This window comes from Podarcis cretensis (assembly GCF_951804945.1).
Source record: "Podarcis cretensis genome assembly, chromosome: 7".
NCBI lineage: Eukaryota > Metazoa > Chordata > Lepidosauria > Squamata > Lacertidae > Podarcis > Podarcis cretensis.
This window is the reverse complement of record NC_137176.1, coordinates 7480110-7505812: the sequence shown is the minus strand read 5'-3', so window position 1 is coordinate 7505812 and position 25703 is coordinate 7480110. Positions and strand designations below refer to the sequence as shown.

Here is a 25703-nt window from a genome sequence, read left to right as displayed (position 1 = left end):
TGTGCATTTTCTTCTTCAGTTGTTCTTGTCATGAAAATGTTGGATACCAAATGCATTCAAAATTGCACTGTCTTGAATTGCTCTAATGATTTCAGCATGGATTGTGTTTAATCCAGATTAGTGAGCAAACAGAAACATTTTTTTCAGGCGGGTTTCTATTTTTCCATTTTAAAACTGCCCATTTTGTCTGTCTTATTTGTATTACTTATTCCTTAGTAAAGAAAAAGAAAAAGAATCACATCTTACCAGAAGAAGCTGGTAGTGTGTGCTTTTGTCCAGAGAATTCCTCTGCCTTTCTCTTTCTCCACATCAAATGATACAAGCTTAGTCCACATAAAAACTAGTTGCATCTTTTAGGTGCCACCAGATTATTGTCATGATGTTGCCTCAGACTAAAATGGCTACTCTTCCTGAATTATTTGACATTTGGTTCCCTGGCCAAAATGCTGGGGTCTCTCTGACGCAAACTGGTTTTCTTCTGGATTTCTTGTGAATGCATGTGCACCTATTCTGCTTGGCTCCAAACTGCTGAGGACATACAAAGGGATGTTGTACGGGCAAGTTGGTGAAGAGTAGAGAGGACCTCAACTATTGAGCACTGGTAACAGAGTCAGTGGGACGCGGGTGGCGCTGTGGGTTAAATCACAGAGCCTAGGGCTTGCCGATCAGAAGGTCGGCAGTTCGAATCCCCGTGACGGGGTGAGCTCCCGTTGCTCGGCCCTGCTCCTGCCAACCTAGCAGTTTGAAAGCACGTCAAAGTGCAAGTAGATAAATAGGTACTGCTCTGGCGGCAAGGTAAACGGCATTTCCATGCACAGCTCTGGTTCGCCAGAAGTGGCTTATTCATGCTGGCCACATGACCTGGAAGCTGTACGCCGGCTCCCTCGGCCAATAAAGCGAGATGAGCACCGCAACCCCAGAGTCAGTCACAACTGGACCTAATGGTCAGGGGTCCCTTTACCTAACAGAGTCAGTAGAACAAGTTTTAGGTATGCACAAGCATTTTGTGGTTCTTAACCCACCTTTTTTAAAATCTAAAAGAGCCAGGGACAGGTTGCGTTTGAGAAGCCAAAGGGTATATGCAGAAAGAAAGGAAAGGAAAGGAAAGGAAAGAAGGAAGGAAGCAAAACTATTCTGCTGTCATTTTTCATTTGCCCAGTCTCCACTAAAACCTGAACTGCTGCTGCTGTAGGGTATAGTTATCCTTTTAAAAAAAGCAATGGGTGAATCAAACTATTAGGACACGCCTGCAACCTCTGCACTGATTATGCCATTTCTACTGATCTAATTCTTTTACACTTATGCTTAATGTTGCAACGATGCTTTCATTTGCAGTGTTATTCACTGTCACCAAATGTATCTGGTCACAATGACATTCTTTGTCTCTCACATAGTAAGACACGGTTTCAAGGCTGCTAATTCCTGCACAGCCACCCCTTGTTTGCTGCAGGCGATGCTATGATTCAGAAACGGAGCCCAGGTCACCTTACCTATCAACAGGGCCTCTTTTTCTGATTTTAGTGGCTGGCTTCGCTTCTCAGGATTTTTTTCTCTGTCTTGGCTGACCACTGGTACCGTCAACACATTGATTTCCTATAAAGTTTACAAACAAAACTAAATAAAAGAGGTGCTTATGTAGGATTTATCCATTTCAATAAGTATTGCTGGCATTTTTCATCTCAATAAAAAAAGATCATTACTTTAATTTACAGCTACAGGAAAGATAATTATAAGTTATTGATCTGTTTCCAGAAGCTCTCTGTTCCCAACTGCAAACTAGGTCAGCTTTGTCTCTTCCTTTTCTTTCTCGAAGGTGAGGACGGAAAAGGTCCAGATTGTGTAATCGTCTCTTTAGGATTTGCTACCTTCCTCAGCAAAATTAGCTAAGACCTGAAGATTACCATGGATGATTTCACAATCAAGGCAAGTAAGAATAATGAAATTCAATTCATCTCATGCATTGCTCTTGCAGCAGCAAAACAATGCAGATTATTTTGTTGTCATTGTTGTTTAGTCGTTTAGTCATGTCCGACTCTTCGTGACCCCATGGACCAGAGCACGCCAGGCACTCCTGTCTTCCACTGCCTCCCGCAGTTTGGTCAGACTCATGCTGGTAGCTTTAAGAACACTGCCCATCCATCTCGTCCTCTGTCGTCCCCTTCTCCTTGTGCCCTCAATCTTTCCCAACATCAGGGTCTTTTCCAGGGACTCTTCTCTCCTCATGAGGTGGCCAAAGTACTGGAGCCTCAGCTTCAGGATCTGTCCTTCCAGTGAGCACTCAGGGCTGATTTCCTTCAGAATGGATAGGTTTGATCTTCTTGCAGTCCATGGGACTCTCAAGAGTCTCCTCCAGCACCATAATTCAAAAGCATCAATTCATCGGCGATCAGCCTTTTTTATGGTCCAGCTCTCACTTCCATACATCACTACTGGGAAAACCATAGCTTTAACCATACGGACCTTTGTTGGCAACCCTGAAATCCTGCTGCCTTGGCTGAGGCAACAGGTGTGTACAGCCAGTGCAGGAATCCTGCATTGCCCCCATCCATTGATGTCACCCATGTCATCAGCTGATGGACTGGTGAGCATGGTTTGGGGAAAATAGCCTTGCAGGTCAAATTGGACTCCCTAGCACGCCAAGACTGACCAATGGGAAGGATGATCTGCACCCTTGGCTTAAGCAGCTGCAATTGGAGCTACACTAAGAACAAGGAGCCACTGCAGCCAAGCCATCCTCAAATGGAGTATGAAGTAGCAATAATAATAATAATAATAATAATAATAATCATTTATTATTGATACCTCACCCATCTGGCTGGGTTTCCCCAGCCACTCTGGGCAGCTTCCAACTGAATATTAAAAACAATACAGCATCAGACATTAAAAACTTCCCTAAACAGGGCTGCCTTCAGATGTCTTCTAAAAATCGCATAGTTGTCTATTTCCTTGACATCTGCTGGGAGGGTGTTCCACAGAGGAGGTGCCACTACTGAGAAGGCCCTCTGCCTGGTTCCCTGTAACTTGGCTTTTCGCAGGGAGGGAACCCCCAGAAGGCCCTCGGCGCTGGATCTCAGCATCCGGGCAGAATGATGGGGGTGGACATGCTCCTTCAGGTATACAGGACCGAGGCCGTTTAGGGCTTTAAAGGTCAGCACCAACGTGACCTGCCCCTTGTGCTTTGCAATTTATCCTACATGTGCTGTTTGTGGGGTTGGTTACTGGCGCAGACATGCCAGCAGAGCAACATCGCAGGGGCTTGAGATCCACTCCAGGAGGCCTGAGAGTCCCCTTCTGTTTAGCTTTCCTTGCTGCAGAAGGCAACGGGTGAGAGGCTGCTTCAAACAATGTGAAAAGCAGCTAGCTGGAACCAATATTTCCATATGCACCTGGCCAGACATTCGTGAAATAGCTCCACAACTGTCAGACAGAGCCTTGAACTTAAGTTATTCTTGCTCTGTTATGAATAATACGCAGCAGAGGCAAGCAAAGAACCCCATTCCTGTTGCTCTGCTGCTCACGGACGCAGCATTACCATACGCTGAGCCCAATCCACGGGGAAGTTCTTTTGCACACCATTAAAACAAATAAGAGTTGTTCAAGGGAACCTATCTGTCATCTGTCTTTGCTCCCTTTGCTGCAGAGATAATATGGGCGGACCCCGCCCCAAACACCAAAGCACCTGAATTTGTAGAGATGGTCATAGCTTCAGAATTCCATAACAAACTGAATTAACTATAGCACCTCTGTTTGAAAAGCGTTCAGTTAATAAATGAATTTACCAAAAGCTGTTTTTGCAAGAAAATGGCTCATATATGTAATGGCAGAATTAACAGGTTAAGAAGAAATCAATGTTGATGTTTAGGATAGTCTATACTACATTAAATGGGACGCAGGTGGCGCTGTGGGTTAAAGCCTCAGCGCCTAGGGCTTGCCGATCGAAAGGTCGGTGGTTCGAATCCCTGCGGCGGGGTGCGCTCCCGCTGCTCAGTCCCAGCGCCTGCCAACCTAGCAGTTCGAAAGCACCTCCGGGTGCAAGTAGATAAATAGGGACCGCTTACCAGCGGGAAGGTAAACGGCATTTCCGTGTGCGGCTCTGGCTCGCCAGAGCAGCGATGTCACGCTGGCCACGTGACCCGGAAGTGTCTCCGGACAGCGCTGGCCCCATGCCTCTTAAGTGAGATGGGCGCACAACCCCAGAGTCTGTCAAGACTGGCCCGTATGGGCAGGGGTACCTTTACCTTTACCTTTATACTACATTAAAAAAAAACAGTTTTGAAACTTGTTTAGCTTGCAAGGCTCCTGTTTACAGCATCCTGGGGACTATAGTACTACAAAAGGACTGGAAACCTCTAATTTATAAACATCTCTATAAATCTCTAATTTATAGACTGCATTGTAAAAAATATTGCCCAAACACAGGCTATCCCAATGTGGTCAGAAATAATCAAAGAAAAGGCAGTCCAAGATGGGTGGGAGTTTATTAAAGGTGAAATATCAAGGCTGTATATTGTCTCCCTGCTTATTTAACTTATATGCAGAATTCATCATGCGAAAGGCTGGGCTGGATGAATCCCAATCCAGAATTAAGATTGCCAGAAGAAATATCAACAACCTCAGATATGCAGATGACACAACCTTGATGGCGGAAAGTGAGGGTGAAAGAGGACAGTGCAAAATATGGTCTGAAGCTCAACATAAAAAAAAAAAACGAAGATCATGGCCACTGGGCCCCTCACCTCCTGGCAAATAGAAGGGGAAGAAATGGAGGCAGCGAGAGATTTTACTTTCTTGGGCTCCATGATCACTACAGATGGTGACAGCAGTCACGAAATTAAAAGACACCTGCTTCTTGGGAGAAAGGAGATGACAAACCTAGACAGCATCTTAAAAAGCAGAGACATCACCTTGCCAACAAAAGTCCATATAGTTAAAGCCATGGTTTTCCCAGTAGTGATGTATGGAAGTGAGAGCTGGACCACAAAGAAGGCTGATCGCCAAAGAATTGATGCTTTTGAATTATGGTGCTGGAGGAGACTCTTGAGAGTCCCATGGACTGCAAGAAGATCAAACCTATCCTATTCACTACGCCCGCCCCTTCCCCTCAGCTTGGACTGCAAAGAACATGGCAGTAGTTAAGCATTTTGCTGGTCATGGATGGTGGGCAGTGTTGGGCTTGATGGTCACAACTTGAGCAGACTGGATCAAAGCTTTCAACACAACCAGCTCATGCCCAGATTGACTTAATTCATCGTTTGGCTCCTCTGAGAACAAACCATGATCATTGCCAGAGCCTCCACATTTTCACCTAGCGTGTTTTAGAAATTGCTCTCAAACTAGCTAACATTTTAGTTTTGCCTTATCAATGTTCCACCTTGCCAGAACCTGTGGTGTGAAAATGAAGGTAGAAATTATTATTATTATTATTATTATTATTATTATTATTATTATTACCTCGCCCTCCCCAGCCAAGGCCGGGCTCAGGGCGGCTAACAAGCAATAATAAAAACAAGTTGAATGAATACAACTTAAAAACAAGATTAAAATACAACAATTATAATATTGAAACATTAAAATATTAAAATGCAGCCTCATCATAGGAGGAGAAAGGAAAAAGAAAAAAGAAAGAGAGGGAGGGAGGGAATCAAATTGGCTCCAAGTCAAAGGCCAGGCAGAACAACTCTGTCTTACAGGCCCTGCGGAAAGAAATCAGATCCTGCAGGGCCTTGGTCTCATGAGGCAGAGCGTTCCACCAGGCTGGAGCCAGAGTTGAAAAGGCCCTGGCTCTGGTTGATGCTAATCTAATCTAGGGCCCGGGACCACTAGGGTGTTGCTATTTATGGAACATGAGGCTCTCTGTGGGGCATACCGGGAGAGGCGGTCCTGTAGGTACGAGGGTCCTAGGCCATGAAGGGACCCTAACCCTAACCCTAACCCTAATGCAGAGATTCAAAGATTCCTCTTTTCTTTACTACAGTATTCCTCAACCTTTTTTAAACTCAGCACCCCCTTCTAACCCAAACGTGCATTTAGGGGACTCATTTCTCAATATTTCCCCATGTATTTGCATGGTGGTAGTGCTCCTGTTGTGACCCTCCTTGGATCAGGCCGTGATGCACCAGGGGCTCCCAACCTGCCATATGAAGACCCTGCTGGACCACATTGTACATAAAAGCTTATTATTCTTTTATCTGTTCCTTGTCTCTCATCACGGGGAACCAGAACCACCACAGCACTCTAATCTAAAACTACAGATGTCAAAATTGATCATGAAACAAAACAAATAGAGCATGAAATAGTCTAGATGAAGGATTTTTATATCAAATGAAAAGCTCTGGCACCAAAGGCAAGAAGAGAAAGAGGCAGAACTTCCTGTACCCACATCCCTTTGCTATATACTAAAATCCTCTCAGTCAAGGTGGCCTCTCATACTGTCCGACTACAATGGCCAAATGGCCATGTTGGTTGTGACTGAGGAGGACTGGGATCCAACAATATCTGGGGAGCTTCTTCTTCTTCTTCTTTTTCTTTGGCGATCACTCGTAGCTGAGTAAGATTGTCTTCCATAAACACAGTTTTAACAATGAGTCCGTAAGTGATTGTGGAGGCCAATTCTGGATCCACACATCCTTCCACAGTTGGGGACATTGCGGGAGTTGATCACGGTGTGGATTTGCCAAGCGTGCCTTCCTCTTAGCACATTTCTCCCTTGCGTCCTGAGTTTGAGTGTCTTCAAAGCCCATGACACCTTTGGTAAAGGTTGTTCTCCAACTGGAGCGCTCAGAGGCCAGTGTTTCCCAGTTGTCAGTGTTTATACTACATTTTTTTAGATTTGACTGTTCTGAGATGTTGCTCTGCTGGCTCTCAGCACCAAACAGCCACCAAGCAAAGGAAAGACATACAAACCATTTCCCTTTCCACTTTGCCTTGACCTGGGTGTAGGGTAATGGAGCAAATCGGTCCAGCAGAAATGAAAGGGCAATAGCATCTCCCCTGACAACTATGTGCTTCCCTAAAGAAGCCTGTCTCATTTGCCTGCAATCTTATTTTATTTTTTTAAACAGGAAAAGGAACAAGGATGATTGCCCTGCAAAGATGCTTACCAAGGCCAGCTCCAAGCTAGGAGGAGCTTCACGGGTCCTGAGGAGGATTATTTTCTGCACAGCAACGCTAAAAGATCAGCATTTCTTGCAATGCATCTTTGTTGTGCACACGATGACAGTTTGGCTGTCAGCCCTGTCTGGAATGCACTTCTTTATACTAGTTTAAGTAACACCCTCTCACAGATATTTTTAAATATGGGACAGGCATCTCTGCATTTCTTTGCCAACACCACACGGATCTTGCACTGAATATGAGGGTATTTGCTAAATCCAACTTGTCAACTGTATCAAATAGGTACTAATCCCATTAAATGCATCAGAGACCACTAATAACCAAGCACGAGCCACCAAATCCTTCCCTCTCAGGGCATTTTGATCTGCTCAGATTTAGAGACTAGCCTCAAGGGGAAAAGAACTGTAAACTTTCCTTAGTAATAAATGTACTTTTGAAAGCTTTCCCCCCAAAAGTCACTGTTGCATATTAACTAACCACCATTTTAGAAGACATATTAATCTTGAAATGCTCTTTACAGGGCTCTCATCCATCAATGATGCTCATTACTGCAGCAAATGAAACCTTCAGCATTATTTATTATTAATATTATTATTGGAGCCTATGTCCCCTATTTCTCCGTTATAGTTCTCTGCAACCACTTCCAAATCTGCAACAAAGCAATTTCTCTTTAGAGTGCAAAGGCAGAAAATGCTGTGGAGCTAAGCAGGAGAGAGATTGTGCCCCAAGCCCACAGCCCTCTTCTTTCCAGCTCTTAGATGAAGGAAGACCTGAATGAGCGTCTCCACTCCCATCGTTCAGCCCAGAAACTGAGGTCCAGCTCCGAGGGCCTTCTGGGGGTTCTCTCACTGCGAGAAGTGAGGTTACAGGGAACCAGGCAGAGGGCCTTTTCAGTAGTGGCGCTTGCCCTGTGGAACCCCCCATCAGATATCAAGGAAATAAACAATTATCTCACTTTTAGAAGACATCTGAAGGCAACCTTGTTTAGGGAAGTTTTTCATGTTTGATTCTGTTTTTAATATTCTGTTGGGAGCTGCCCAGAGTGGCTGGGGAGACCCAGCCACATGGGCGGGGTATAAATAAATAAGCCATCGTCATCATCATCTCTACAAGCAGAGGATGAAGGGTTTGAGGTGGCCAGATTTTCTGTCTCTCTCAGGGACTGTGGGTGCTACTGCAGAGCTATCATGTTCATCTGTGACTTGCTGACAAGCCCGGACAGAGTCTCCTGGAAGAGAGTGACACTCGTCTTCACTCTTGCTTTTCCTCAGGAGCAGTTGAAGGAGGAAGCAGGAAGCAGGAATCGCCCTGTGCAGAAAATCAGGTAAGGATGGCAAGCAACTCAGCTCAGGGTCTTTAGCACACCAATTTTAAGGGTAGGGCTGCATGTTGCATCTATATGTAACAAAATCAATCCTTTTCCTGGGAAAGGTAGATTTGGGGAGAGGGATTTGGAATGGAGAAGCAGCCATTAAAGGGGAAGACATCCCATCACATCTCTGCTCCCAATGGCTTCCACAAGCCATTTTCTGCTCTGCCATTTGTTGCTTTAGATTTGTAAGTGTTCTTGCCTGTATTCCATTACTATATTATATAGCTCTGGAGCCTAATATAGCTCTGGAGCCAAGTGAGGATTAACAATTAAGATCCACCCTCTATTGTGTGGGCAGGTAATCCCTCCCCTTACCTGGCCTGGTTTCCCTGGCAACGCTTCCCCCAGGTGGGATTGGACAACTCACTGGGGTAGGCGGGGACCTCCAGGTATCCCACCTGAGGGAAGGCAAAGCCTATGCTGATGGGGCCACTCCAGTTCCAGGGCTGCACGCGTCCACGCAAAGGGCGCCCCCCGTTTTAAGTGGGGAGCGGTCATTACTATATTATTGTTTTTACTGCATTATTGTAAACTGCCCTGAGAAAGTTGTGAAAGAATGTGGGTTAAACCACAGAGCCTAGGACTTGCTGATCAGAAGGTCGGCGGTTCGAATCCCCGTAACGGCGTGAGCTCCTGTTGTTCAGTCCCTTCTCCTGCCCACCTAGCAGTTCGAAAGCACGTCGAAGTGAAAGTAGATAAATAGGTACCGCTTTGGCGGGAAGGTAAACGATGTTTCTATGCGCTGCTCTGGTTCACCAGAAGCGGCTTCGTCATGCTGGCCACATGACCCGGAAGCTGTACACTGTCTCCCTCGGCCAATAAAGCGAGATGAGCGCCGCAACCCCAGAGTCGGCCATGACTAGACCTAATGGTCAGGGCTCCCTTTACCATTACCTTTAACAGAATAATTAAAATGTAACTAGGCCCTGGAACTTCACTGCTACTACATGGTCTAGAAAGCTGCTTTGGGGGGGGGGTGAGAATTAAAGAGCAAACCCATAGGATTCTGAAAACTCATTGTTGAAAGCTGCAGGTTTTTGCTTTTTTCCATTCTTCACAATTCTTCTAGGTCCCATACATTTTTCAGTGGTGAAAAACAAGAAAGCTTTGTTGTGATCAATGCTACAAAGCAGGACAGCCATTTCTTACCAGAGACGTGTTAATTCCAAAAGGCAGATTGGGAAATTCAGTTCATTTGTCTTGAAATAAGCATGCTTGGAAGTGAACCTATGATTCCAAGGAAAGGCAGATATTTCCCTAGCTATTAACTCAATGCAGTTACTTTTATTTCAGAATGCAAATAGTAAGCATGGGATCTTGACAAAGAAATACAAAGTTGTACCTACATTTGCCTGAGATTCGTCACGACCATTAGTTTCTGCAAACTCCTTGGTGTTTTTTTTTAACTGTGAAGACAAGAAAATAATTTTTTTTTTTTTTTTTTACTGGAGTATTTCACATACTTATTGTTGATTTATTTGGAGCACTGTTTTTTATAAGGCTCCCAATGAGCAAAACAGATGGAACATATAGTTTCAGCTTTTGCTGGAACTAGTTTGAAGCTAATAGGTTAGCTGAAAATAAAAACAATAAAAGGAAGCAAATTCTAAGACAGGGTCATTATTTTTTAAATAATAAGATTAGAAAGCAGTCTCAGGGCATAAAAAGAATGTAAAATTGGCTTTTATGAGTAATAAATGATTGCATTTTCCATTCCTCTTGCTGTTAATTTGAAACTTTGCTGTGGTTGCAAGTTGCTGCTTGCTAAATTGCAGTTAGCTAATGATTACTTTTGAGCAATATATTTTGGCTGGTTCAAAAGGCTGACGTGCTATGATAGGCTTCCTTCTCAGGGAAGCATCTGCAGGAAGAAAGAGCAGCTCATTTAGATCCCAAACGGTTGCAAACAGAATGATCTCTCAGATTCCGTGTGACTACAAGACGTTGAGAGAGAAAGCGAGAGAGGGAAATCTTTCTAACTACAGTGGAACTTTGGGTTACAGATGCTTCAGGTTACAGACTCCGCTAACCCAGAAATAGTACCTCGGGTTAAGAACTTTGCTTCAGGATGAGAACAGAAATCGTGTGATGACGGTGCAGCGGCAGCAGGATGCCCCATTAGCTAAAGTGGTACCTCAGGTTAAGAACAGTTTCAGGTTAAGAACGGACCTCCGGAACGAATTACGTTCTTAACCCGAGGTACCACTGTATAAAAGAAAACACCACACCACACCACACCACACCACACCACGGAAGCAGGGTAGCCATTCGGGGAAGGCAATAGGGCAGAGATGGGGATGTTGTGGCCTTCCAGATGTTACTGAACTCCAGCAGACCCAGCCAGCACGACCAATGATCATGCATTAGGACAATTTTGTGATTTTGTATGTTGTTTTTCTCTCTAGTTGGCTGAAGACCCACTGCTAGTCAGTGATGGGGCTTCATGCTCCGGCATTGGGGGGTGGAGAGCAGGCTTGGGCGGGGCTGGCATGCATCCTGGGGGCGGGGGCTCTGCCTGCAGGGGTGGGGCAAGTGTTCTGGGGCAGGAGGTGCTGCCTGCGGGGGCGTGGCGCCCAGTGCGGGAGGGGGGCAGCCGCGATGGCACCCCACTGGGATCGCGCTGCCAGGAGCGGTGTGCTCCCCACGCACTCCTCTTCCTCTGCCAGCGCTGCTAGTCCATCCTGCAGAATATCTAGGTGGTCAGCCTCCCTAGCTGCTGCTGGGCCCTCCTTCCAGTGTATTAGCTTACCAGATAAGCTGGTAGATCCTGTTGGAGTTCTCCTGGAGGCCAACCTTGTGACCCAATGGGCTAGCAGCTCCTGCTCAATCCTCAAGTGGTCAGTTTCAGGAAGTTTGGAATCTGGTGCTGGATGTGGAGGTGGAGAAATGCTGCCCAGCCACCAGCTTCACTAGGTCTGCATACTAAAAATGTCCAGCCCATCTTGGGGCTATTAGGATTGCCTCTGCAGGGCCTCCAAAAACAGTATTAAGTTTGGGTAAGTATATATGGGAGAACATGCCCTGGTCTCAAGTCGTTTAGGGATTTAAGTTTTTTCAGCAGCTTAAATAAGGTGGCAGTCCAGTAATCAACTGGGAGGCAATGCTGGTGAAAAGCACAAGTGCCATATAGTCAAAACACCCATCCCAGCTACCGTATTTTTTGCTCTATAAGACTCACTTTTTCTCTCCTAAAAAGTAAGGGGAAATGTGTGTGCATCTTATGGAGCGAATGCAGTCTACGCAGCTATCCCAGAAGCCAGAACAGCAAGAGGGATTGCTGCTTTCACTGCGCAGCAATCCCTCTTGCTGTTCTGGCTTCTGAGATTCAGAATATTTTTTTTCTTGTTTTCCTCCTCCAAAAACTAGGTGCGTCTTGTGGTCTGGTGTGTCTTATAGAGCGAAAAATACGGTAATAATCTTGAATCCCGGTTCTGGACCAATGTCAGTTTCTGGACCATTTATATAGGTGGCCCCATGTACAATGCGTTGCAGTAGTCTAGACAGTTGGCCAAGCTGTCTCCATCCAAGAAAGGTCCCAGCTGGCATATTAACCAAAGAAAAGAAAAGGCACTTCAGTGCTGGATCAATACTTACCCCCCGACTGTTTATTCTAACAAATGGATTGTATAATAAACGTGGTTCTAACCAACGGATTGCAAAACAATTGAGATCCTTAACAAGCAGAATGAATGGATAGCAATTAAAAAATATTGCATACCCTGTAGTTAAATATGTGCAAGAATGCCCCTGCCTAAATCTGTGGAATATTAGATAGTAAAAAAAAGTTCATTGCTGCAGATGCTAAGCCTCGCTGAGAGCACGTGTGAAAGTCCTCGGCTGCGTCATTAAGGCAAGTTATCAAACATGGTCCCTTGTTTAATTCAGGCAGCTGCTTAATCTCTTGATAATCAAGAATGAATTAACTTCAATTAGATTCCAAAATTACAAAGCTTTATCAGCTTCAGTTAAAATGGCTCCAACTACAATGACATAATGTTTAATTCCCAGTCCTTTTCTATGCGGGCAATTTCTCAGTTGACCAATTACAACTTGCCTGAAACCACAGCTATATCGTGAGGCAATGAGGTTGCCTAGAGGAAGTGCAGTTGCTGGCCTTCCTTGCTGTCTTAAAGAATCTGTTGTCTCTTTCCCCAAGCTTTGGAAATAGGCAACACACCTTGCAGAGCTCTTGTTACACTGTTCAGCGCCTGTAACAGGCAAGATTTGTGTTGACCCACTTAAGACTTCAACACCTGCAACGAACAACTTACATTGATTTCAGATAAACAAGCCAGGTGAAGAATGTTTAGGGGTTGCCATCCTCTCCTCTGGGGACGAACATGGGCATGTGTTTCCCCCTGGGGCTGGGACACAAAACTTGAAAATCTCAGGAAAGGAATATCTCAGGAAAGGAAAGGAAAAGACTTTGCTCATGTGCTCAAGACATCGATTCCATAAAACATATTTTGCTGCACTGTGCAAAATATGAGCAAGCCAGGGCTGAACTGATATTACCCTTGCTGGTACCTTTCCTGGGAAAATCAGAGGTTCACAATGTCAGGTTCCTATTGGAAGACCGGACAAACGCTAGAACATTAGAATTGCAAAGTTTTTATTGGTGGTTGCAAGAACCAATGATCCCTATCTTTTGAACAAAATGCTTGTTTAACCTGAAGGTAGGCTGTATGAATTGTGCATTGCTTTGTAACGATTCGTTGGGTCTCTGGACCGTAATAAAGATTGATGATGATATTAAATTACAATATTTTTGATTGTGGGACCTTTCTTGTACATCACAGAGTGTATCATCTAAAAGTTTAATGTGTGCAGCAAAGGGCTCGAAAGGTGACAGGACAAACTTGAGTTGGATTTTACGCTGGGAAATAGAGGCCCTTCCATGCAAGGGACATGGTTGCTGGGTAAATGTTATTTGGCTTCTGAAATGCTGAAAGTAATCAGTAGCCTGAGTTCTGGCACCAAACTGGCAAAGACGCAGCTGCCTTTCATTGCTAGCCAAAATGCCTTTTGCAAATGACTACCTCTTTCCAGCATAAAATGAGGGATTTCTGTTGAGTCTTTGTGAAGCAGGCAGCCATATTTGGTCTCCACCCTAAAGCAGTGGGTGGGATCCATTATTGACAACCGAATGTGCTGAACCTTTTCTCTTCCACAATGTACCTTCCTGGACTCTTGTCACCCCACACATTTTTCTTCCGGCATGGCTCAGATAATGGAAGTGGGCAAGACTAGTGAAAGCTGCCTGAAGGGGGCACATTTTGTTTTTGTTTTTTAAAATACCTGTCACCCAGATTTAGGGTGGGGCAGACACATTTATACACATGGCAGGCTATCCCTTCCCTGGCTAGTCTGACCGTCTTGGAGAGAGAAAAGAATATGGACAATGGCAATCTTGACAATATAAGCACTTCTAAACTTAAAACAGGGATGCGGGTGGCGCTGTGGTCCAAACCACTGAGCCTCTTGGGCTTGCCGATCAGAAGGTCGGCAGTTCGAATCCCCGCAATGGGGTAAGCTCCCGTTGCTCGGTCCCAGCTCCTGCCAACCTAGCAGTTCAAAAGCACGTCAAAGTGCAAGTAGATAAATAGGTACCACTCTGGCGGGAAGGTAAATGGCGTTTCCGTGTGCTGCTCTGGTTTGCCAGTAGCGGCTTAGTCATGCTGGCCACATGACCCGGAAGCTGTACGCCGGCTCCCTCGGCCAATAAAGCGAGATGAGCGCCGCAACCCCAGAGTCGGTCACGACTGCACCAAATGGTCAGGGGTCCCTTTAAACTTAAAACACTAATATAGCACATGAACATGGTACAGTGGTACCTCAGGTTAAGAACTTAATTCATTCTGGAAGTCTGTTCTTAATCTGAATCTGTTCTTAACCTGAGGTACCACTTCAGCTAATGGGGCCTCCCACTGCTGCCGCCACGCAATTTCTGTTCTCATCCTGAACCCAAGGTACTATTTCTGGGTTAGCGGGGTCTGTAACCTGAAGTGTCTGTAACCTGAAGCGTCTGTAACCCGAGGTACCACTGTACGTAACTGTGTCCAATACTTTATTCCAGAATCATTAGGTTATCCCCTTATTACAGACTTAAGTGTCTCACACTGGACCATGCTTTTCAGCATCATATAGCATCAAAGAAAACTGTATCCAATGGAATCCTTAAGTTTATAAGAGACTTGCTTCCTGCCACTGTTGGGGAAGTGTAGAGAAACACTGGGGATCTTTTGCTGTCATCATGATTCACTCTCCTGCGCGCATGCATCTGCATGAATGAGACAGGAGATGCTAAACTCATTTTACCCGCTACTGGTCTTCAAAGAAATGGCTGTTTTATTTGAAATACGTTTGCTTTTCCGGCATATTTAGCTTTCCCCAAATCCATTTGTCTTCAGATAGAAAAACACTCAGGCATTGCTGATATCTGTGCGGAGGAAAATGTGCTACAAGGGATGAGATTAAAGATCTCCCGCTGCCAAAGAGGCAAGGGCTCCATTATGCCTTGACACTGTCTTCTTCAACTCTACTGTGTGCTCCTTTAAAACCAGTTACATATGCAAACTGTAAGGACATGGATCGTATGTGATTAACAAGAGAGAGACAATGAAATCCGTGTTGCACTACTTTCAAATGCTACTGGGCACTATGAACCCAACTCTGCTAACAGAGCTCACACTCACCTGGTCCTGGAGAATTTTCAGTATCGTCTGGGTGTGCGTGTGCTCTTCTTTTGCTTGCTCAAGTTCTGACTTTTTATTGTTTAATTCTTCCTGGATTTTCAACAATTGCTGCACGGGAAAAATAAAAAGATGTTTCTGATTACTGATGCCTGAGCCTGTGAATAAATATTCACGATTGCAGAGTCTCATGCAAGCAACACTGTTCATTTTCTGTTTTTATTGCTGTGACTGTTGTGTCTAAGCTGAACAAGACATAAATTATCTCTGTCTGCATTTTCTGCCACTCAGCAGAGAAATGCACTTCTCTTAATGTAACAAATAGCTTAACCACACATTAGAACACAAACTCTTGGTTGGATATGCCATCTGCAGAGAAGCTGTCACATCCATCTGAGCCAAAGCCTTATTTGTAGACATTCTGGTTTTAATAATACCGAGGTAAACACTTCAGCCTCTAAATAATTTACTAATGCAGTCCTTTAATATAATTAGTCACTGGGCCACAGCCACATCATTCTCCCCAAAGCCATAATCTGAAATGCATCAATTCCATCTGAAATGCAACATTTGGGACCGCCTCTCCTGGTATGTCCCACAGAGGACCCTAAGGTCATGAATAATAATAGCTTGAAGGTCCCGGGTCCTAAGGAAGCCATACTATCCTCCACCAGGGCCAGGGCTTTTTCAGTGATGGCTCCGACCTGGTGGAATGCTCTGTCCCACAAGATTAGGGCCTTGCAGGACTTGATCTCCTTCGGCAGGGCCTGTCAGACAGAGCTATTCCGCCTGGCTTTCAATTTGAATTAGCCTGATCCTCTGTTCCCTTTCCCCCTTTCCTCTTCTATGAAGAAACCCTTTCTGGGACCCCACATTTAAATTCTTCCCTGTTCCCCTTGCTGGCCCTAGTAGGACCAACTTGGCCAGTTAGCCCTGGTGATCATTCGATGTCTACTGACTGGGTTTTTTTTCCCTTTCTCCAAATGACCCCTGAATTTTTGAATTTTATCGATATTGATACTGCATTTTATGTTGTATTCCATGCTGTTTTATGCTGTTTTTAAGTCGCATTTTAATCAATGTTTTATATTTGCTGTTAGCTGCCGGGAGCCCTGTTTTTAAACCGGGAAGGGCGGGGTATAAATTATTATTATTATTATATTTATTATCAATGCTGAGTTGCCAAGAAGGCAAATATGGCTTTTCTTCCCGAGCTGCTATTAAGAACAAAGCCTGCAAAAAAGGAAACTGCTGCTGAGAATTATCCAAAGATCGGATGACCGATGATGGTCTCTATGTGGGAACCCTTAAGCTTTTCAAAAAGGTCATCATATTGACCAGTCCAGTATGGAACCACATAACAGGATGAAGGCAGACTTTTACCACGTGGTTTCCCTCAAAACACATTCCTCAGCACACAATGGTATTCTAACATGAGGGGGGCAGTATGTGCCTGGGCAGTGATGACAAAGTGGAGGATGCCAGGATGTACCAGTGAATGTAGTCACAGGCATAGAGAAATACACACTGAGGATGGTAGGACCAGATTTGGAGAAAGGTTGAGCATCTCAAGGCCACGGGAATCTTGGGAACCCAGGAGTTATTGGGTTGCCCTGCCAGCCAGAGCTCCACCTTGATGGTGCTGCTTGTGAATGCTGATTTGAACACGGATGAAGCAGCCAACTGTGTGTATTGCAAAGACCCACGTAGATATGGGGTGTATGGGGTGTAAGCAGAAGGGGTAGTACCTCTGGCAAGGGACCCATGCTCCATCTGAGGTAGTTTATCCACCTTTGGTCCCTGCACTCAGCTCTCACCTGTGGCTCCTAGAGGCTGTCAGCATGCGACAGCAGCCACACCTTGGGAACGGCTTCAACTGGCCATCTAAACCAGGTGAGGGTAGCCGATGGGTCTCAAACCCTCAGTGACTTAGGGACTTCCCCTGCATGCAAAGACAGGCGTTGGCAGATTGAGCGGATGAGACCAATAGTAGATGCAATGGCCAAGAACATGGGGCTTATCAACCTGGGAATGTAGCCCATGCAGGAGAAGGAAAATTCTAATCATAGACCTCCAGTGCCTTGTGGGATATCTTCAGGAGAAGTAAAAAGCTGAGGAGTAAACCCTACACAAATCTGGAGTGGAGCCCTAAGATGGTTGGATGGTGCCTTGTACTGCCTTCTCCCAGCAACTCCTGCAGCCAAGCTGGTGCAAAACGTCTTGCTCTGCTTTCTTTTGGTCCACATTAGTGAGACCAAGATGGAGGGTGTTCCACATGGTAGGTGCCACTACCGAGAAGGCCCTCTCCTCTCTTCTTGCAGTGAGGGAACCACTAGAAGGCCTTCAGAGCTGGACCTCAGTGTCTGGGCTGAATAATGGGAGTGGAGATGCTCCTTCAGGCATACAGGGCTGAGTCCATTTTGGGCTTTAAAGGTCAACATCAAGCACTTTGAATTGGAAATATACTGGAAGTCAAAGTAGACCTTTTAGGACAGGTGTTATGTGGTCCCAGTGGCTGCTCCCAGTCACCAGTCTGGCAGTGGCATTCTGGATTAGTTGTGGTTTCCGAGTGACCTTCAAAGGTAGCCCCACGTAGAGCGCATTGCAATAGCCCAAGCAGGAGATAACCAGTGTATGTACTATGCTGGCGAGACAGTCCGCAGGCAAGTAGGGCCTTAGCTAGAGTACCATAGAATCATAGAATCATAGAGTTGGAAGAGACCACAAGGGCCATCGAGTCGAACCTCCTGCCAAGCAGGAAACACCATCAGAGCACTCCTGGCATATGGTTGTCAAGCCTCTGCTTGAAGACCTCCAAAGAAGGAGACTCCACCACACTCCTTGCCAGCAAATTCCACTGTCGAACAGCTCTTACTGTCAGGAAGTTCTTCCTAATGTTTAGGTGGAATCTTTTTTCTTGTAGTTTGGAGCCATTGCTCCGTGTCCGCTTCTCTGGAGCAGCAGAAAACAACCTTCCTCCCTCCTCTATGTGACATCCTTTTATATATTTGAACATGGCTATTATATCACCCCTTAACCTCCTCTTCTCCAGGCTAAACATGCCCAGCTCCCTTAGCCGTTCCTCATAAGGCATCGTTTCCAGGCCTTTGACCATTTCGGCTTCGCTGGGCAGGGGAAGCAGTGGACTCATAGCACCACACCCCCCCCCCCCGTCACCCGCTCCGCAGCCTTTAAAAAGGCTCCTTCGCGGGTTGGGGGGGCGCAAACGGTGCCCGCCGAGTCACCAAGTCCATGGGCATCACCGCCCATGGTTTTTGAGGGTCCCAGCATCGCCGGCGCAGCAGGACCCAACCCCTACCCAGCAGGCTCCCTCCGGAGCTCGGAGGGAGTCCGCCATTCGGCGATGGCGCCGACCTGGAAGTGCAGCAGTGTCCCTTTCAGACCAGCCTCAATGAAAGACACAAGGGCACCCTCCCACTAATATATATTAAACACAGGATTCTGAGATTTTGTGGTATACTGTGTGGTATGTAAAAGGTAAAGGACCCCTGACAGTTAAGTCCAGTCGCGAATGACTCTGGGGTTGTCGCGCTCATCTCGCTTTACTGGCCGAGGGAGCCAACATTTGTCTGCAGACAGTTTTTCCGGGTCATGTGGCCAGCATGAGTAAGCCACTTCTGGCACAACCAGAGCAGCGCACAGAAACGCCGTTTACCTTCCCGCCAGAGCGGTACCTATTTATCTACTTGCACTTTTGGGTGTGCTTTCCAACTGCTAGGTTGGCAGGAGCTGGGACCAAGCAACGGGAGCTCACCCCGTCGCGGGGATTCGAACCACCGACCTTCTGATTGGCAAGTCCTAGGCTCTGTGGTTTAACCCACAGTGCTGTATATCAAATACATCTGAGGTTCCCAAACTCCCCCCACCCAATGAACCAACTGAAAATTTTCAAGTGTTTCAGCAGACTTAATAATTTTTCCCGCCTGTTCTAGTAACTGTAATGGCAGTGCTAGATGCCATAATTTTAAATGGCATTTTATTGTTTCTTTTATTTCAGAGCTGGCACGCTGAATGGTTCTTACCACCCCCACCCCTGCCCTAAGCAAGGCAGAGAGCTTTTAAGTGCTAGGGTTGCTTACTTTGCTTTGGGAGGTTCTTACAAAATCTCGGGGGGGTGGGGAGGCATCTGAAATCTTGTGAGAGCCTCCGGAGTCCACTTAGAAGCAGTATAAATATAATTAAAAATAAATATGGATGCTTAATGTGGACATGCCACAGAATTTTTCTCCTCCAATATTCTCAGCGCAGTTTCAAGGACCTGAAATGAACCGTGAACCACCAGCAGTCCTAGACGACAGCTGTAGAACCACTGTATGAAATTATTAGCATATATAAAATAAGTGAGGTCACAACTTGACTATGCATTGATAAAAAAAGTAGTGAGTATCTATGGTCAAGAGAACAACTGCCTCATCCTCAATATATAGCCTTTTAAATGTGTTTCTGGGAGGGGGTTATTGGTTTATTTTTGTTCATATATTTATTATGTATTTTGTGTTCTCAACTTGTATTTTTTTATGTTGTGGGCCGCCCTGTGATTTTAGGATGAAAAGCAGTGTGCAGATTGAATAAGTAATAATAATATACCTTATTGCCAATCTGTCTTATCCTGTGTTACCTCAATTCATCCCACCCCTATGGACTCCATTCACCTGATTTAAATCCAGTGCCCACATATGAGTCCAGTAAACATCATCACAGTAAGATGCTCTGCTAGGTAAAGGTAAAGGGGACCCCTGACCATTGGGTCCAGACTCTGGGGTTGCGGCGCTCATCTCGCTTTATTGGCTGAGGGAGCTGGCGGGTCATGTGGCCAGCAGGACTAAGTCGCTTCTGGCGAACCAGAGCAGCACACAGAAACGCCGTTTACCTTCCCGCCAGAGCGGTACCTATTTATCTACTTGCACTTTGACGTGCTTTCGAACTGCTAGGTTGGCAGGAGCTGGGACTGAGCACCGGGAGCTCACCCCGTCACGGTTATTCGAACCGCCGACCTTCTGATCGGCAAGCCCTAGGCTCTGTGGTTTAACCCACAGCGCCACCCGCGTCCCTAAGTTGCTCTGCTACCGCTGCCTCATTCCTGCCCCAATTCAAGAAACGCCTATCTGCCAACTCTGACTTGAAATGTGTATCTCTTACACCAGAATAACACAACATCTTCGAATATAATGCATTTTCCCTTCCCAGAACCCTGCATGACATTTAGCCTGCTAATCTTCTCGGTATCATTCCAATTTTGGTGTACGTGCTGCTGAAGCAACATTTATTCTGGAAATATTCTGCAATCCGTACTGAATGATTCGTTGCCATTTTTTGTCACTAGTGTTTTAATTCCCCCCCCCCCCCTGAACTAAAGAACCTGAGAATCTTAATAACTGTCAGGTTACAGATGACACCTCATGTGAAATGATCTGATTAGAGAGGGAAATGGTAACTGGGTTTAATAATAATAATAATAATATATAACCAGCTATTCAGTAGCAAAACAAAACTCTACATTACATTTTGAGATTTGTTTCCAGTTTTTGGAGTAGTGATATGAGATAAAGGAAACTGCAACCTTATATAGTCTCTCTCTCTCTCTCTCTCTCTCTCTCTCTCTCTCTCTCTCTCTCTCAAGCCATTACACATGGGCACTAAATGAAAAGCTTGCCATCAGGTTCTTAAACCAGTCCTTGAAAGCCTTACCTCTCCTGAATCCTGTTTCCCCTGAGCATGATATGAATCAGAAACCGGGAGGCAATAATCTCCGTATCCCATTACAACCCCCACAATCCATTTAGCTTACAGATCCATTCACAGAGCCCAGCCACTATTATTTTCTCCTTAATGCCATTCTTTTAAAAGCACTCTTATTCTTATTTAGACTTTTTGCAAAATGGGAAAGGAAAAATAAAAACTTATAACCCCCCCCCCCGTATATTCTCCCCTCCCCACCTTTGCAAAGTTACCTTTAGAGGGAGGTAAAGAGTGGGATATTATAATCCACATTTCGTTTCCAAAAGGACCATCTTTCTATAAATTTATCATATTGAGCAGCGCAGACGACTCTTTTTTGAGAACCCAGTTTAGTTTGCAGTGCAATGTCCCATGCACAGGTGAAAAACTCATTCAAGGGCAAGGGGCTGGATTAGGCATGTTGTGTTGGCAGGGAAGGAGGAAAAGGCAGTAGGGGCAGAAAAAAACTTTGCGGAAAACTGCAGGAATTAGTACTATGTTTTCTTGTGAGCTTGGGGCAACAGGTTGACCCCTAAGGGAGACAAAGCCCCTGGCCAGAGTCTGATTCAGCACAGACACTCCATATATTTCTTTGAAAATGTGGGCCGTGGAAGGGACAAGGAGACGGAAGGAGTCTGTTAGAGCGGAAGCAGAATATCCTAGAGAAGAATATGCACAGAGAAGACGAGGAGAAAAATAGAAACAAACCCAGCCAGAAGGGACTGTACAGTTTTGGGGAAGAAATGGATGGCTGAGAAAGAGATGTTTGGAGGCAGAAGGCTGGGGTCAAAGAGGAGGTGCTGAATTTCATGCAGTGGCGATTTGACTTTATCTGAACTTTGTGACCACAATTTGGATAATAAGGAATAATAACTATCTGTGAAAGCACAGGGGTTATGGGACATGAGAACCTTCTGCTGCAAATTTTGTTCTGCACCAGCAAAACTGGACGCCTTCACCTACCCCAGACACAACAAAACATGCCTCTCCTGTATTGGCCTCTACAGCTACAGCAGGTGTTGTAACTCTCCAACAGTGTGACTTCACCGCCCAAGGGCACATTCCTCTATTGTCTCTTGAGACAGATGCCAAAAACAATTTGCTCCTAATTTAGATGTGAGCTGGATGGAATACCTGTTTTTAAGGTCAAGGGAATGGCTCAGATAAGTCTCGAATGCTTTTTTCAGAGCTAAATTCTGTAGTTTCCTCATTCAGTTCCATCATGAGATCAGGTAAAGCATATCTCATTTGTTACCATGGATACAGGACATTATTTCCATTTGTTTGTTAGAGATCTCACACTGGGTGTGAAATTAAACTGTAACGTAGCTCTATGAGGAGAATTATCTCAAAAAAGTGTAAGTGCAATGCCTGAACTGCCCTTAAATCAAATGGATTTTCATTTCCAGACAATATCAATTGCAAGGGTTGCCATTTTTATACCCAAGGAAAAAAAGGATAATACAATTTTTGATTGCCTAGTCCTTTAAATGTAGGAAGAAATCTTGAGAAGAAAAGAGAGAGAAAAGAAGAACTGGGAGCAGTAGCTTGCAAATAAACCAGTTTTGCCATATTTTCCTTATTTTTCAACAGAAAAAATGCACTTATTTTCGCTGATAGGCTTCTTCTCAGACAAAGGGCTTTTCCAAAAGATTAGATAATTGCAGAAATAATGTGCAGTCCTTATGTGCAGCTGAAGTAGATACAAACATCCTTATCCCAGCAGTTGCAGAGGAATTAAAATGGCAGAGGAATACAAATGTATTTTTCCCAGCTGGAACTTGGTTGTAGGGATATCTCATTTCCCCCATACTCAAGCATTATTTTGTTCTTAGTAAAGCACAATTCTCCACCTATTAGGCCACCCATTGTACTTAAAATTGCCACACAGAATAGGAGGACAACAAGTGTCAGTGGGCATTTGTTGGTTACTACTTCCACGTTCACAAACAACTAGGAATACGCTCTCCAATGCTTGAGCAATTTTGAATTCTTTTCTCTGCACCTTTATTTTAGTGACTTGCTGCTTTCTGCTGTACAGCTCCAACGGCAGAATTCATGTAGTTTCAAAAAAACGTATCTGAGAACATGTACAGATGGATAAATATCAGCCATTCTATTTCCTCTTTTGAAATATCGCCCTGGCATTTAATTACGCTTTACACCCCTTCATTTTAAAATCTTAGTTTGGGAATGCACACGCCCTGTACCCCAGAGGGGAACATACACATATTGAAAGAAAAGAAAAGAAAAGAAAAGAAAAGAAAAGAAAAGAAAAGAAAAGAAAAGAAAAGAAAAGAAAAGGCAGATAATTTTTTAAGGTTCTTTTTTTTGAAATTTTATGTGTTAAATTTTAAATAATGAGCACACTCAGCTTCTCTATTGTTTGGGTTAAAGGTAAAGGTACCCCTGACCATTAGGTCCAGTCGCGGACGACTCTGAGGTTGTGCGCTCATCTCACTCTATAGGCCGAGGGAGCCAGCGTTTGTCCGCAGACAGCTTCCGGCTCATGTGGCCAGCATGACAAAGCTGCTTCTGGCGAATCAGAGCAGCGCAAGAAACGCCGTTTACCTTCCTGCTGGAGCGGTACCTATTTATCTACTTGTACTTTGACGTGCTTTCAAATTGCTAGGTTGGCAGGAGCAGGGACTGAGCAACAGGAGCTCACCCCATCACGGGGATTCGACCCGCCGAACATCTGATCGGCAAGTCCTAGGCTCTGTGGTTTAGACCACAGCGCCACCCACATCCCATTGTTTGGGTTACAGGAGTAATAATCAGTTCTCTTCCAGAGCAGTGCGCCAAATTTGGCGGGGGCTTTCTGGTGACTGCTCTCAATTGCACGTATGCCCCCCCCAGCATGAGTCAGTTTGGGCGGATTATTTTAAAAACAGTTCAAACCTCTAGTAAAGGAGTACCTGCTGCATGCCTTGTAACGTTTGCTGCAAGAACTGCAACTGCTGGTCCTTTGTCAGGCTTTCTTCTGTTCGAAAGAGCTGCCCTTTCTCTTGTTTCAGGAGTTCAACTTCATTTCGGTAAGCGTCCAGTTGCCATCGGAGACTGTCATTCTCTTCCTTAAGTGCATAAGCTTGAGCAGCTAAGGCTGCAAGAAGGGAAACACTCTGGTAGTTAATATAATGGGATTGCATTCAACAGATAACTAGAAATTTATTTGCTTGGCAGGCCAGCAGATAATCTTAGATAAGCCAATTTGCAGCGGAACGCAGATGGGCACCATGAAAGTAGCTCAATTCAGACATCACAACAGAACATGGTTTTGCCAACCACAGATTAGAACTCAAACCCTGGTATGAGCTTTCAAGCATACACCAGCCAAACCATGGTTTAGGCCTGCTTTTCTGCGTTATTTTCCTTCCTCTGCAACTGAGAGCCTCAAAAGGTGTTCCCAATTGTTCCTTGGAAAGTGGGGCTGGCGTATTTTAGATTTGGTGCCACTGGGATTGGTTCCACTCGGGAGCTCCTAATCGCTTATTGGTCCCAGTGGTGCTTGAAGTCAGCACTGATCAGCTGATTGGTGGTGACTTCAAGCCCCACTTGGATTGGCTCAGGATCTTTGCAGCATGGTTTGCGATACTTCGTCCCGCCTCAACGTTTGGCAGGTGGAACATGGGGCTCAGTGCTGGAGGACTGAACCCAGTATCCCTCTCTAGAAGGCGTTTTGGATTACGTGGAGGGACATCTCCTCCCCATCCACACAGCCCAAGCACAAAACTGAAAGAAAACCAGAGAATTGTGCAATATGAAGGGCTTTTTTTCCAGCTGGAGCTCAGTGGAGCTCTGTTCCTGGCACCTCACAGGTGGGCGCCATTGCCATTATAAGAGAACAAGGGAGGCGTTCCTGCACCTCTTTCGCTAGAAAAATACACAATAGCTATGAACACAGGTTAAACTTTCAGCTGGTTTCCGCTGTACAAGTTAACAAAACATTTCCCAAAATGACATTGATTGATAATTTCTATTAGCCACATCTTTGGGGAAAATACAGTGGTGCCCCACAAGACGAATGCCTCGCAAGACGAAAAACTCGCTAGACGAAAGAGTTTTCCGTCTTTTGAGGTGCTTCGCAAGACGAATTTCCCTATGGGCTTGCTTCGCAAGATGAAACGTCTTGCGAGTTCTTGCGAGTTTTTTCCCTTTTTTCCCCTAATCCGCTAATAGCGCTAATCCGCTAAGCCGCTAATAGCTGTGCTTCGCAAGACGAAAAATCCGCAAGACGAAGAGACTCGCGGAACGGATTAATTTCGTCTTGCGAGGCACCACTGTAATAGAACCATAGAGTTGGAAGGAAGCAAGGAGATCATCTAGTCATCCTTGCTCAGTGCAGGATCTGTGGTGCAGGATGCAACTACAGTATCCTTAACAGATTGGTGTCCAGCCTCTGCTTACACATCACCTCCTGAGGCAGTCCATTCTACTACTGAAAAATTCTTAATGTTAGAAAGTTTCTCTTAATGTTGATCTGAAATCTGCTTTCCTGAAGTTTCCATCCATTGGCTCTAATCCTGCCCTCTGAAGCAATAAAAACAACAAGAAGTCTCTCCATCTTCTGCATAACAGCCCTATACACATATATGTTGAGGGTAATGTGAGCGGTTAATGTGCATAACAACCAGCCATTGTGCACATTCCCCAGACCTCATGGAGAATGTGCACAATATGCCTAATCTCCAACAGCAGTTGGGGGGTGTGCATATCTCGACTGCATTTTCTGGTCAGTATCCAGTCTCCAAGAAACGTGCCCTTGTTTCCGATTTGCACACACACTG

General features: G+C 45.1%; 1 protein-coding gene across 8 annotated transcripts in view; it reads right to left on the bottom strand.

Annotated features, from left to right (window-relative positions):
* The window catches only part of ENOX1 (ecto-NOX disulfide-thiol exchanger 1), a 288744-nt gene that overhangs the window by 3821 nt on the left and 259220 nt on the right, over window positions 1-25703 (bottom strand). For all 8 annotated transcript variants that reach the window (XM_079983576.1, XM_079983583.1, XM_079983580.1 and 5 more), the window contains 4 exons: window positions 23835-24019; window positions 15181-15288; window positions 9832-9891; window positions 1491-1593 (listed from right to left, as the gene is read on the bottom strand). In XM_079983576.1, the coding sequence (XP_079839702.1) occupies window positions 1491-1593; window positions 9832-9891; window positions 15181-15288; window positions 23835-24019 (456 nt within the window). The remainder of the gene's footprint in view (window positions 1-1490; window positions 1594-9831; window positions 9892-15180; window positions 15289-23834; window positions 24020-25703) is intronic.